The sequence below is a fragment of the Lissotriton vulgaris genome, chromosome 7 (assembly GCF_964263255.1).
Source record: "Lissotriton vulgaris chromosome 7, aLisVul1.2, whole genome shotgun sequence".
NCBI classification, from domain to species: Eukaryota; Metazoa; Chordata; class Amphibia; order Caudata; family Salamandridae; genus Lissotriton; species Lissotriton vulgaris.
The window spans coordinates 1,187,453,928-1,187,469,713 of NC_141695.1; the positions used below are offsets into that span (position 1 = coordinate 1,187,453,928).

At 41.8% G+C, this 15,786-nt stretch overlaps 1 protein-coding gene across 4 annotated transcripts in view; it reads left to right on the plus strand.

Annotated features, from left to right (window-relative positions):
• RBM27 (RNA binding motif protein 27) overlaps positions 1–15,786 on the plus strand; it is a 1,065,407-nt gene that overhangs the window by 146,156 nt on the left and 903,465 nt on the right. For all 4 annotated transcript variants that reach the window (XM_086931662.1, XM_086931660.1, XM_086931661.1 and 1 more), the window contains exon 4: positions 13,287–13,369. In XM_086931662.1, the coding sequence (XP_086787788.1) occupies positions 13,287–13,369 (83 nt within the window). The remainder of the gene's footprint in view (positions 1–13,286; positions 13,370–15,786) is intronic.

The window sequence follows — 15,786 nt, forward strand, 5'->3', positions numbered from 1 at the left end:
GCAAGGTTAAAACATTTTTTAAGAGAGGTTGCAAACTTATTGCATTTGTTTTTTAGATCGAGCTGACGTAGCATTCATGCGAAAGCATGAATGCTGTCAGCAATACAACTAATGTCATCCGTATTTAGGAAAGTGGACAGCAGAGTGTCACGAGCTTTCCCAGTGTCGGATTTCACCGCGGGGGCGAGCGCGCTTGCGCAGACCGCAGGGCTTGCATGCAAACACGGCGCGCACACAGGCAGGCCCCATCCACTGCACTCACAGGCACGCACACACACACGCACGCACACACATGCAGGCACACAGCCCCCACCCCCCTGCCTGCAAGCTCTCACCGGCTCGGTGTGCAGGTTCCTGGGCCGTCTTTTGGCACGCCGCAGGGGTCTCCCCACCACTCGGGAGCCCCGTGTTTCCTCTGTTGCCATGCAGTCTGCCCTCGCTCTTTCGCCCGGTCTCTCTGAAGCGCCCCGGGACTTCAGCGTGGAGCCTGCATGTTTCGGACGTCCTCCTCGGCGGTTACTTCCTGTTTCTTTGACGAGCCCCGCCCACGTCCAAACAAAAATATTTACAAAAAGGGGTGGTGAGGGACAGAGTCTCTGAATTAAGCAGAAAGCTCTCACCCAGTCAAGAGATCAGGGCTAGATCCAACACCGTTTTTTAGCTCACTGCACCATCCCAGTTTCAGAACCTGGCTGTATGCAAATTAGTCTGTTCCTGTCCCAGTGCATGATGGGAACAGGGCAAACCAAACTACAAAAGCCAATTCTTACACTGGGAAGGAAACAAGCTCCCGGGGACCGGTTTCTGGCATTACAGCCGTCTTCGGCCCGGTTTGCTTGAATCCTGATGGTGCAATGAGCAAGGGTCTCACATCTGAGAATACCCTTCCACGCTTAGGGTGGACAAAAATATTTACAAAAAGGGGTGGTGAGGGACAGAGTCTCTGAATTAAGCAGAAAGCTCTCACCCAGTCAAGAGATCAGGGCTAGATCCAACACCGTTTTTTAGCTCACTGCACCATCCCAGTTTCAGAACCTGGCTGTATGCAAATTAGTCTGTCCAAACAAAGGCTGCCTGACTTCCAGAGTGCGCCCGTGATGTTGTAAGCGCAGTGCATTTAGCCGTAGCTGGGATTCCGACATGCCAGAATCGCTAGAGTTTCAGGTTGCTGGTATGCATTCACTACTTTTAATTCGAGTGGCTTCATAGTTCCATTTCCTGCAGCTGCCTTGTTTTTGAAAATAGCTGTTTGTTCCACAGCCTGAGTCCTCGCAGCGCGGCCCATGCCGCAGCATCCCCCACTCCAGCCTCTCAGTCACGGAATCGTTGCGCACCCTCAGTCCACAAGTGTTCCCGGCTAGCTACCCACGGCGCCGTGTGATCCCTGGCGCTTTCTGCGTGCAGAGATAGATTTGCCACGGTACAAGGTAACCTTGATTGATGAGGATGTCGCCTTCGCCAGGAAGGGTCACGTTCTCACCTACTTCCTCTGAATTATGCAGATTCCAAACTTAAGTGACTCCAATCACAAGCAGGGTGTTTGCATCTGGTGTTGTTTGAAGCCTCTAATAAGACGACCGTGAAAGGTTACCAAAGCCCAGCGCCGCCGAGGATTCATCAGAGGCTAATAGGAAAATGGAAGGCTGGGAGAGAATTACAGGCAGGGATGCGGAGAGTTTCCCCGTGTTCGGCGTATTACAGTTTCCAAGCAGCTGTGAGCACCAATAGATTACGGTGCGCAGGGCTTTAAGTGGGCCGGGTCTCAAGGGGTCTGAGCACCGGCAGTTTTTTTCAGGGGACCTCGAAACGGGTCTCTATCGGGCTCTGTTTTGAGCCCTGGCACAGGCGGTCCGTTTTTTCCGGACTGCAGTGACAGCAGTTTGCTGTCACTGCAGTCTGGAAAAAAGTGCCAGGGCGCAAAACAGCCCGATAAAGACCCGTTTGGAGACAGTAAGCACATGGTTGTGCGTTGCCCACACTGCTCACTTCTCACAGGTGGAGAACTTACGCCATGACGACATGTCAGGTGAGCGTTGTGGGGGAAGGGAAATCCTTTAAAGAGTCATTTTCTTTCTGGATTTCCCTTCTCTTGTTGAAACGCAAGAGCAGCAACATTGTGGTAGGGTCACCAGGGCTTTAATTGGAAACTTTTTCAATATTATATGCAACAAGCCATAGTTACAGCTTATTTATCCTATGCAACTAATAACCATTGACAAAGCCAATAGTCCTGACTTATTGTAGGTATGATGTTACTTGCTGTATCACATACCTGGATGCAATGACAGGAACCGCAAAATACAAGTCGGGTGTCACTATGCTAAGCACAGATTTTTAGAGTAAGTGTTTTAAAGCCACGCCCCTAAGTACCCTGGCCACGCCCCTTTGAGAGACCCCCCAGTTTTTTCATCCCACTTAAAGCCCTGACGGTGCGTCCGCTCTTGTTCCTTGTAGACTCTTACTCTAGCGCTCTCTAGTTTGCTGTCTTGCCTGTGGGCATTTGTCCCCAGCCAGAGTGCATCTTTAATCTGTGTGGTTTCTGCAGGTCGTAAACTCTATCCCAATATTAATAGCTTTTTCGTTTTTTTTTCCTTTCTAATTTACATGCGTTTAACTTATTTCGTGCCAGCCTTTTAAATCAGAAACGTGCTCCGATTAAGGTCCATTGGGAGCTTCACATTACTGTTGCATGTGTTGCGCTTTTAGTTGACTGCATGCAAACTTTATTAAAATAACTTCAGATTTTAGTTTTAACATTTCAGGTGCTATTAATTTTTTAACACGGTTTAACTATTCTTCCAATAACCGTAATGCCCAACTTTTATTCTTTCTAGAGCAAATAAGACACAGCATAGCACGTTTCTTTCTTTGTGAGGTGTCCGCGTAATCATGGGAGTTTCCGGACCTGCTCCATTCCTCACACCGATAGGAATGTCTGAGGAGTGTAAAAAGAACACCCCCATTAACCAGACACTGTAGCCTCAAGCACAAATAGCGTTGAACGGTGTATATTTGCTTTCGGAGGTTCCTGTTTATGATAACAATGCTGAAGTGGCTGGAAGGTAAACTAGAAAATACATATATCTAGGTAAACTGTGGTATCTCCAGCTGCAGGCAGCTCGAAACTCTTTCTTGCTAATCTTATCATGTACTTTCCTTGTAAGGAAAATATGCTAAGTGATAAATGAAAGAAACTGGTTTCCCACTTACCAAGTTCTTTTTTTTATTTTGTTGTTTTTTTGCCAGGAACACTGCATTATGGGATTTGTAGTTTCGTGTTCAACTTTTTGATTATGTGCTTGTCCAGTGTAAACACAGACAGCCATAATTGGCTAATGGGATGCTGCGTGCATTCAGCCACTTGACAATTGATTGACTCCTCATGCCAATGGGCTCAGTGAGTGTCTGTACTTATTTATTTTTTATTTAATATGGACCTATATCCAGCAGTAAGCACCCTGGCAGCTTTAAAGGGCTGTATCAACTGCAATAGAAGTGAAGCTGCCAAATAAGGCACGCCACATAATTACACTGCACTCAATGCAACATACATTCCAAATACCACCAGTGCCACATAGTTACACCCCACATAATTACACTGCACTCAATGCAACATACACTCCAAATACAACTCAGTGCCACATAGTTATACCCCACATAATTACACTGCACTCAATGCAACATACACTCCAAATACCACTCAGTGCCACATAATGACACGCCACATAATGACACTGCACTCAATGCAACATACACTCCAAATACAACTCAGTGCCACATAGTTACACCCCACATAATTACACTGCCCTCAATGCAACATACACTCCAAATACCACTCAGTGCCACATAATTACACGCCACATAATTAAACTGCGCTCAATGCAACATACACTCCAAATACCACTCAGTGCCACATAATTACACACCACATAATTACACTCTACTGAATGCAACACACACTCCACACAATACAACTCAGTGCCACATAATTATATGCTACATATTTACACTGCGCTCAACGCAACATACACTCCAAATACCACTCAGTGCCACATAATTACACGCCACATAATTACACTGCACTCAATGCGACACACACTCCAAATACCACTCCGTGTCATATAATTACACACCACATAAATACACTCTACTGAATGCAACACACGCTCCACACAATACCACTCAGTGCCACATAATTGTACGCTACATAATTACAATGCAACATACACTCCAAACAATACCACTCAGTGCCACATAATTGCACGTCACACAATTACACTCTACTGAATACAACATACACTCATCATAATATCACTCAGTGCCACATAATTATATGCTACAAAATTACACTCCGCTCAAGGCAACATACACTCCAAATACCACTCAATGCCACATAATTGTATGCTACATATTTACACTGCACTCAATGCAATATACACTCCAAATACCACTCAGTGCCACATAATTACATACCACATAATTACACTGCACTCAATGCAACATACACTCCAAATACCACTCAATGCCACATAATTGTATGCTACATATTTACACTGCACTCAATGCAACATACGCTCCAAATACCACTCAGTGCCACATAATTACACTCTACTGAATGCAACACACACTCCACACAATACCACTCAGTGCTACATAATTACACTCTACTGAATGCAACATACACTCCAAACAATACCACTCTGTGCCACATAATTACATGCCACACAATTACTCTACTGAATACAACATACACTCCACACAATACCACTCAGTGCCACATAAATATATGCCACATAATTACACTGCGCTCAATGCAACATACACTCCAAATACCACTCGGTGCCACATAATTACACACCACATAATTACACTCTACTGAATACTACATACACTCCAGACAATACCACTCAGTTCCACATAATTATATGCTTCATATTTACACTACGCTCAACTCAACATACACTCTAAATACCACTCAATGCCACATAATTACACGCCACATAATTACACTGCACTCAATGCGACATACACTCCAAATACCACTCAGTGCCAGATAATTACACGCCACATAATTACACTGCCCTCAATGCAACATACACTCCAAATACCACTCAGTACCACATAGTTACACGCCACATAATTACTCTGCACTCAATGCAACATACACTCCAAAAACCACTCAGTGCCACATAATTACATGCTACATAATTGCACTCTACTGAATGCAACACACACTTCACACAATACCACTCAGTGCCACATAATTATATGTTACATAATTACAATGCACTCATTGCAACACAGACTCCAAACAATACCATTCAGTGCCACATAATTACATGCCACACAGTTACACTCTACTGAATGCAACACACACTTCACACAATACCACTCAGTGCCACATAATTATATGTTACATAATTACAATGCACTCATGGCAACACAGACTCCAAACAATACCATTCAGTGCCACATAATTACATGCCACACAGTTACACTCTACTGAATACAACATACCCTCCACACAATACCACTCAGTGCCACATAATTATATGCTACATAATTACACTGCGCTAAACGCAACATACATTCCAAATACCACTCAGTGCTACATAATTACATGCCACATAATTACACTGCGCTAAACGCAACATACACTCCAAATACCACTCAGTGCCACATAATTACACGCCACATAATTGCACTGCACTCAATGCAACATACACTCCAAAAACCACTCCGTGCCACATAATTACACGCCACATAATTACATGCACTCAAAGCAACATACACTCCAAATACCACTCAGTGCAACATAGTTACACGCCACATAATTACACTCTATCTATCGCACCACCACAACATCACTATGCGCTACCACAGCATCACTGAATGCCACAGCATCACTCGTCGCCACCACAACATCACTCAGTGCCACCACAGCATCAATCTGTGCAACCATTCAACAACAACTGGTTCAAATATGTTCTCTCAATGTTTCAAGCTTTATTACAAATGTCACAAAAAGATGTTAATATTTCACTTCTGTGCTTGGATTTTCGTCACAATAAAATACACTGAACATAATCTTCACAAAAATTATTTATAAAAGTTAAAGCTATTGCAATTATAAATTACAATAACTTTTTTATTTAAGTATTAATTATTAAAAAAAATTAGAAGCAATTCTTATTTGTAATATCAATACATGTAAGTCACGTAAATACAACACATATTGCATTACAAATGCTACAGGTGTCACATTTGCGAAAGTTAAAAGTATTGGCATTGTAAATGACAAAGCTATTAATTTAGCTATTTTTAAAACCAACACATAAATACAAAATTTGTCATTTACAATACCAATAGCTCAAACGTTCCTAATGCGAGACCTATTGCATTGCAAATGCTTGTTCTATTCTTTACTTTTCGATGATATTTCTGTGCAGTTCATGTATGCGCAGTAAGGTGTCTAGATTGTACAGCGAGTTCAGACCCAGTGCACTGTGTATTGGCTCTCTTAACATATTTTGATGCAAGGGTACACTGTAACAGGGGAACAGTCCCTTCTCTGCTTGTCACTACAAGGCGGAGCCACGGACCCATCTCCCACCTGCAACTCTTCTCAGTGACACCATGGAAAAAATACTTTTGAAACCACCACCACCCTGCCTATTTTTGGGACCTGTCCCATGTAACATTACGCAGAGGCATCTGCCTTCCTCACTTGTCGTGTAAAATTTGAAGCAGTTTGCCAGCCAACATGAAGATTCTCATGCCAAAATATACTAAACAAATGGATGGAATTCGACACAAAAATCTAACTGTGCTCCAAAACCTAATTGAGCAGAAAGTCCACCTGCAGACAGGTGCATGATCAAGCACTACTCGCTGAGCATGCGTCTGCACTGGTCAGTTTGTGCAAGGGGAAAAAGCTGGACTGTCAACAAGGCAAAGGACATGTATGGAGCGAAGGACTTTGCTCTCCTGTGTGTTTTTTGGCATCAACATGGTCAGCGCCCTGTCAGGAGCTCACAAAGTTGAATACTCTAAATACTACGGCCTTACACTGACTACTTGAAGAAACTCTAACGATGCACCATTTCCAATTTGCCAAGTTCAACTTTTGCTTTCACACAAAAAGTTATCAGTACAACTTTCAAGACAAAATCCTGGCTAACTACCACTTTTGGCAAAGAGATCATTGTGAAAACATTTTGGAGTGCCAAGAGGAAAACCGCAGACTCCGGCTATGGACTGTCTCGAAAGCAGTTCATTTGTAAAAGTCAGCCCGTTAGTCCAGTTATCCAATAAACATCTTGTTGCAAAATGGGTTAACACTCTAATGGCTTGCTCTGCAACTATGCCAACGGACAACCTTTTCTGAGCCTGGTTGGCACCAACTAACTATCCTGGAACACTATGCGCATTCAAACATTGTAACAGCTGACATCATGTGATGCAAATGGAAAACATACATACAACTGTTGCCCAAAAGACAGCAGCTTGAGACTTCCTTTCTCGACAAGTCCTTTCCTTCAGAGTGTAACCTTTTGAATAGGGTGTGGTAGTACCTCCATGGAACAGCTTACTATTACACTACCTTCATATTTAGAATAAAATTACAGCTCAACATGTGCCTCTCACAGCATCACCTTCACCGCAACAGGACCAGGCCAATTGTCAGGAGCTCTCACACCCCAACCTACTCTTTATATATTGGTCCTACAACAGCTACACTTCTACAACCAAACATTTAGGTCTTCTGTAATCTCTCCATGCAGAGTGCCACTATGCCACACAAGTATCAGATAACATTACACGGACACGTTAATAGACAGCAAAGGAACTTGCCTAACATTGCTGTCTCGTTTGCACAAGACACACCACGCTGAAAGAATTATTGCTGTGGCATACGTGGCTGAACATTAGAGCTAGAGCTTAGGGGACCAAGGTCATCATGCAAAACGAGCGGCCTAAAACAGAAACCCATTCAAGCAGATGCATAACATATTCCACCCCTGAACTCTGCCCTTCATTAAACGTGGACAGTCAATGGAAGCTATGAAATTACAACACTGATGTTTGATTTCTTGACATGGTCTACTGCGGGGCATGATTTATAGGCGAGGCTCTCCCAGCACTGCCCTGTCATTTTATTGCTGGGGATGGACCACATCCTTGATGACTTTAATTCCATTATCCCACTAGTAGAGCTGCTGCTGAACCATTTGTTTTCGCTGCCTCGGACAGCTGAGTAATCAACAGATAGAGAAAACCCCATTTAATAAAACCCAAGATGCTTCCTGCGTCTCCTTTCTAAAGGTCTGCTATCAAACTTCAAATTGTACATCTTATACTGTATATCCTTAAACAGAAGTGTGGGGCACTAGTCCAAATGAGATGACCGAAAAATAACGAAGAGGGTCACTTTTCCAAAGGGTGTTTTTCAGCCAGCAGCTTTAGTCTCCACAACATACATCAGGGGCATGGGAAAGAAGAAATACAACTCTACCAAAACATGACTTCATCTAATAATACAGATGTCCATATACTATGCCTGGTGCTTTCCCTTCCAGAGATCATTTTTAAACCTGCAATCCCTTGCCACGCCTTCCATACATGTGCGCTTCTGTCTATGTGGGAATGAATAGCCTAGGAGACTGTCAGTTTTATTTTAAAATTCCATACACTAGCACCATAAATACTTTCCACCGCCCCCAAGCCACAATTAACTTCAAAAGTACACCAGGCACCGACTACAGCGCATCACCTCTCCATCTTCATCCTTTAAATACACTTGCACTGCAACAAAAGACTAAGGAGCAAGGGGTTTGCAAAGACCAGAGACAAAAGCCAGCAGTTAAGATGTCAAATTATGGTTTCCTGAAATTGTATGTTTAACAGGACTTTCAAGAAAGCCAAATGGTCTGAAATGATTACAGAATAAATGAAAAGGTAATGCAAATGAAAAACACAATAAAAGGGACGGCACGTGCACACACAAATCTTATATCTGGGTTGCTACACTGGCCTCTGTAGATAAAGATTTTAATAGAAAACCGTGACTTGAAGAAACTTGTTTACAACCTCTTTCCTTCTTTAATTTAGTTGCTTCTCTGTGAAATGGATCCAAAAAAAGAACAAGCCCGCGAGTGGTGGGCGCGCTCCACAGCGAGACATTTGGTTTTAATTATCGCGCCCATGTCTGGGCACGATAAATGAAACCACATGGTGCGGTGCGGGTAACCGTCACCAATAGGCTATGGGCGGAGCAAGCGCCAGCCTTTGGCCAATTCTGTGCTGTCTTTGTTAAAAAGACGCATGCAAAGGCCAATAGCGTGGGCCAAAAGGAAAAGCAGAGGCACAAGCGTATGCCATTCCTATGTCCGTTTTGAAACCCCCTACAAGAGGTCTCCTGCTGCGCGAGCTGTGCACAGGCGCAAGACCCAAAAATGTGATTTTCAAGATCCCTCCAATAGGCATTTACTAATAACTTTCAATACGGCACAAGCTGGCGTGACTAAGATGTCTTGCTTAAAGTGTGTCCAACTCAATTCTGTAATTTTCATTAGAACTCATCTTCTATATACCTCTCATCTGTGATATGAAATCTTCATAATAACACAATAGCATTAATTTAATGTAACATTATTCACATCTCACTAAATAATCCTGTACCACCACTCTGTCTTCTTGCATCCAGGATATAGTTTCTGGGTACCGCCAGCTGCTGTGTGCAGCACTTGGCTGTCTATCTGTCAATAAAAGTAACATAAAATGTTTGTAAAAAAGCATATTACGATGTGAGTAATCTTTATTTCTTAGTGCACTAACGTGTACATTTTTAAACCATTAGAAGTAGGAAAAACATTGTAAAAGCAGCTGACACAATTCAAACAAAAAGGCTGCTTCAAATTACGCCACTGAAATATCCACAGGCCTAGCAAAAATTCCACGCTTCTCATACATACTAAACTGTTAAGCAGAACATCATTGTTTATCTTAAAAAAAAAAAAAGAAATTAAGTATGTGGCATATTTCTCTAGATATTTTTCTAGGTTTCTGAGAATATATCTTCATCGCCTTTAATAAGTTAAAGTTGGGTCAATGACCCGTCTCCATCTGCATTTTACACTTGGCTTTTGCAGTTTTGGAGAGTTGTCATCTTTTCTAGTGTTTAACACAATTGAGAATGACCACTGAGATGTAAGGTAGAAAGTCCAGTAACCCCAGGTCATTATCACCATCATATCATCTTTAGCCTTGTTCTTAAATTTGTTTGTGATGTGCCCTGTGTTGCAGTCTAACTCCCACCATAATAATATGATAATCCTATGCATGCTTGAGCTAATTTGATGTTTGCAATGTAGTTTTATGCACTATTTCTGGATGTTAAAAGCCACATTAGCCACTTGACAGCTAAGCCCTTTACTCCAAATATACTAAGCACTTTTTTGTTTTTTTTATGTTTGACTCGTTGCTCTGCAGCCTTATAATTCTTTTTGCCCTGTAAGCTTATCAAGGCCACGTTTGTCTTATTCCCCCCCTTTCAAATTGTGGATTGTAAAGTGCTCTGTAACAAAATGTGTGTGTGTTTTTCAATGGTAATGGTAAGGTTTGTTATTTAGGTCTCTTGTGAGACCGCACATTGCTTTCATTTGCAGTACATTTTGGGGGCTAAAACGGGGCTTACAACTTGCCCTTTGCTTGTCTTCGTCACTCATTTCCTTGCTTCCCTCTGGTCAGCTTGCAATAGGTTCACTTCCTCATCGCATATTTGTCCCTTCCCTGGAGCATGGACCAACTACTGTTTCATTTCAGTGCCCAGTGTCTTTCTATTGCTTGCATGTTTTTTTCGTTGCAGCACTCCGTAAGAGTATGTGTGCAGGCAGTCTCTCTCCTATCTCTATCCTGCATCGTTACTTGCACCCATCCCTCCCCCTGCCACATTTTTTTGTTTGTGCTTGCCCCATCCCTCTCACATTCTGTTGTTCCTTGCTCCACACCCCCTGACCATCTCCCCCCTTCGTTGCTTGCCCAGTAACTGCTCCCCATCCCATAGGGCAGGTTGCGCGATAGTTAAAAAGTAAGACCTATATATTCAATGTTTTGCATGACCAGGCAGTAAAAAAAGTCATTCTTTACTGTTTAAAGGCTGGCTCTCTCAACCATGATACGTTTTAGAAATGACACTCCTAGAAAGTTGTCATTTTATTGCCTAAAACCAAAAAGCTTTCTGCCCACTGGCCAGCTGTCACCTGATCACTGATGGTCTCTGTTGTGGTGAGCTGAGTATTGCTCCCAGACAGTGGACAAAAGGCCCAGGGAGTGGGGCGGGGGGATCCTCCCTTAATTGAATACCTGGGGGTTGTGCCCAGCACTTCCCTGAGCTTTAAATGATGCATACAGTGTCGTTTGCAAATGAACCTCACACCTAGCCTGCCTCTCCTTTGCCGCTCTAGTTAGACTGGCCCCAAACCCAGTGGTTTAGAGAACTGACCATAACTGGTTTAGACGATGGATAAAGACTTACCCCACCCAAAAGGTGGGCACTGGGCATAAAAGAGGACCCCACAGACATCTCCTCAGAACACTCCCAGAAGTATCAGAAGCCAAATTGCCCTTCTGTCTGAAGAACTTGAAGGATGACTGGGCCTTCCTGCCTAAAACCCAGGTCCCCAGAAGTGACTCAAAAGATCAGTTGGCTGACCTACTGTTGGTGCTATAGGGACCCGACAAGCTTCCAGAGGCCTTTGCCTGCAACTGCCCAGCTAAACAGTTACAGGTTGAACTGCCCGGGGTTGAACTCCACCCGGAGCTGATCGGCACCTACTGGTGCACACGGGTACTGCTGAAAAAAAATAACCAGTTACAGTCTGATTCTTAAGTACGGATCTGCGGCTAGTTAGTTTCTACCAGATAAGGTGTCACTGAAGGTAATTAACTTGTTCTTTAATTGCATCAATTTAGTTAACTGACTAAGTTCAGCAAGGCAAAAGTGTTTATCACTGTGTTAGTGTGTTATTTCTTATGATCCTTTAAATCAAGCACATATTAAAATGCATAGCCAATAAAAGACATGGAAAAAGAGGCAGTACACGGTAGGAGAAACGAGCTGTTAAATGTCTGCCATCTTAGAACGGTTTTAGATGCAACAACCCTCACAATTTACTTTCTATTATAATTAGATTTTTTATTGCAGTTATTGTTCGTTAGTCTGGAAATTGTCCTCTTTTTCGGATTGCAGACAGGGCAAGGACCCAAATGTAAAAATACATTTAAAAAATACAAAATTTGATTGCAAGTGGAAGCTTGGAGTCTGTGTCTGCTTGATATCTAACTGCTTCATCTCAGAGGAGCACTTCGCTGATGGTGGCGAGTGTCAAGGAAACCTACCTCTGTAATGAGAACAGGATTTGGATGAGAGTGACAACTGTGACTTTGTCCTGAACTTTGAGCGTGATTAGTACAGAACCTGGTGCTTAATGAGCATTCCATGGGCTGGTTGTGCCTTCCATGGGCTGGTTGCGCCTCCCATGGGCTCATTGCGCGTACCATGCACAGTTTGTTGCCTCCTGCTCATTGAAGGTTTTCAAATTCTTTAGGTTGTGCTTGGGCCTCAATCATCATGAAGACTTTGTGGGGGTCTCATATGGATATTGGTGCATGACATGCCTAGCACTGCAACAGGGAAGCTTTGTATGGAAAAAGTTTCATGAAGTGCTGCACTGGGACCGCATGAAATGGTGTGGGGGAAAAGAGGGGACGGACATCAGGACCCTAAGATGATGCATTATTTCATCACAAGCATATTTTCTAACCTTACTCGCTCCCCTTTCACTTCTTTGCTCTTAAATCTTGTGCTCTCTTTTGCACCAATGTCTCTCCTTCTACCACCTTAAGGGGTCCAGACACCTTGGGCCAGCTGACACCCATAGGTGCTATGGAGGCTTTGAGCATGATATGTGACTTTTGCTTGCCAAGAGGGGTTACATTGCTGCTGCCCTTTTGTTAACCAACATTGATGATTCAATATTTCTGTTTATGAAGAAATCTTTGTCCTGACGTTCAGTTGGACCTGCGTCATATTCAACAAATTTGTGTTTGTATTACCTTCCAAACTCACACATCCTTTCTGGGGAAAAGGAACACTGTATTGGCAGTACAGAAATAACGATTGAGTTTGTTCAAAGCCACTGTAAGCCAGTATAATATGATGTTTGGTTTATCTATGGAATAATTTTGTCATAAGGAGTATAATTTATTCTCTTTATTCTTTTCAGGATTCTTTTGATGAAGAACGTGATGGCAGGAAAAAGAAACACCCAAGTCCACAGAAGAACCGTTCCAATTCCAGTGAAATGAGGTTTGTTCTGATTCTAAAATCTCAGTTCTGCAATATCCCTTTGTTGAGCTATCTTGATCTGTTCCCAGGTGGAGGCAAATCCTGTGAATAGCATTCTAGTGAGTTAAAATATAATGACGGTGATTTGTTGGAAAGCTTGATGCAACATATGTCATTGGGGTGAAATCTTGTTGCCTTTCATTTTTATGTCATTCAGTGCTCTTTATCCTCAAACAGCTTGTTCAGATGCTGTCTATCGTTTATATATGAACTGAGTGCTCTGCCCATTGAAATGAAACTTGTAATCTCAATTTATTAAATTAAAGCTAACATTTCGGATGATTTACAGATCAGGTGAAGTAATTAATAGATGAATCCATATCAATTAAAATACAATTTAGAGACTATTCATCCTCCCCCCAGTAAGTCCCCCCAGGCCCAAAATAAATTAATGATAAATATAAAACATATAAACAAGTAAGTGTCAAGCACTACAAATGTAAAATGGTAAGCAGTTAGCAATTAATATACACGTTAAAAACAGAACACTACCCACCCAAACCCCAGTATAGGGCACATCTCATAAAAAATAAGATGGTTTACTAAGTACATAGACAAATGGTTCTAGGTTTAAAAATTAATTAAAACAATTAAAAATAATTTCCAAATAAAAATCGTCAAATACATTAATCAGTGGTTATCATTTTTTTAAACGTTTTATTAAACATTAACTCTTAATCCCATGAGCCCACAGCTTATAATGTAAATGTATTATATTATTATAAATGTTTTGAACAAATATCAAAAAAGTAAATTAAAAATGTTAAATTAGCAAATAACAAATGTATCAATTAAAACTTAATTACTAAATTTAAAAAAATACTGGAAAAATGAACAAGTATACAGTTTTAAAAAATAAATAATTACTTGTATATTTCACACACAAAAATTAATAAAAAAATGTCATACAATAAAACAACTTAATAGTCCTATAATTAAATCTTTGAGACTGGAAAGTATGGAGCCATTTTGGATGTAGTTTAACAGTAGCCCAAAAGCGAATCTTATCAGAAGCCATGCTTGCAAAATATACATAGTCATGTTGGTGGTATTAAGCTTGCTTGGAATTGTAAGTCTTCACAGAAACTTAGCTAAAAGAATTATTTAATGTACCCTAACACAATTACTGAGAATCGCACACATGTGTTTTTGCTACTGAAAAAAATTATGTTCTAGATGTCAGTCCAAGAAGTCTGCAGAAATGGAATGTGTTCCTAAACACCCCAAATGTAGCTATAGAACAACAGTAACGGATTTTGATGAGATATATAACCGTAATGTCTGGGGTGTCTGTATCAAGAAAAAGACGATATGTTAATTGATTCCCCAGGGAGACGGTCATGGGCTAAAGTATGTTTTCAATTGAAAGTGCTTGATCTTTTTCATGGGCCTGTCTACCATTCTATATAGCTTTACGTGGAAAAGGTGGACTTCGTGAAGTGAGGAATACTTGAGTTCAATCAGAGTATATCTGGAGTTGCAAGTGCTGACGTGTAAATAATTGTATGTGTTTTCAGTATTTTGATGTGCAGTATTGGAAAGGTAAATAATTATCCATTTTCGGCTTCTTTTGTTTTGGGTATTTAGCTTACTGAGCTCTAATATTGATACCTAAACCTAATTCTGTGCCTGGTCTTAGCCAAGAAATCAAGTGGCCATCACATTCATTATATTGAACAAGTCAAACATTTATTCATCACTTTAGTTCATGTTATGTTAGGTTAGTTTTGCAAGGCGCACAACTACCCAACAAGGGTTTCCCAGCGCTGGCCTGAAGAAACATAAGCAGCAGAAATAAACAAATTAATTATTAAACAACCACGTTTTTAAAAGTTTACGAAACTTCGCATATGATGTTTCACTGCGAAGTGCTGTGGGGAGAGAGTTCCACAGGGATGGGCGTAAGTAGGAAAACGAGCGACCTCCAGTCCTTGTAAGCTTGACTCTGGGAATCGAGAATTTTCCCTGGGTAGAAGAGCGTATAGAACGAGAGGGTTGGTAGGGATAAACAAAATTTTGCAGATATTGAGGGGCTGTACCGGCCTTGATCTTGAACATATATGCCAAGGCTTTAAACTTGGTACAGCTTTCGAATCCTAAGCCAATGCAGATCTCTCAAGCCCCTAGAGGTAGAAGATGTTTTAGGAAACTGGCAGAACAGTCTAGCAGCTGAATTTTGAACCACCTGAAGCTTCCGTATTACGTCCTTACTAGCCCCCCAAAAAAGGATGTTTTCGTAGTCCAGTCTGGCGGTCACAAGCTCCTGGACGACATTTTTTGGGGTATGGCTAGGGAGCATCCAGATGATTTTTTTTCAACCATTTCAGAATGGTAAAGCAGGTGGCTGCCACCTTCACTGCCTGCTGTTTCATCGATAA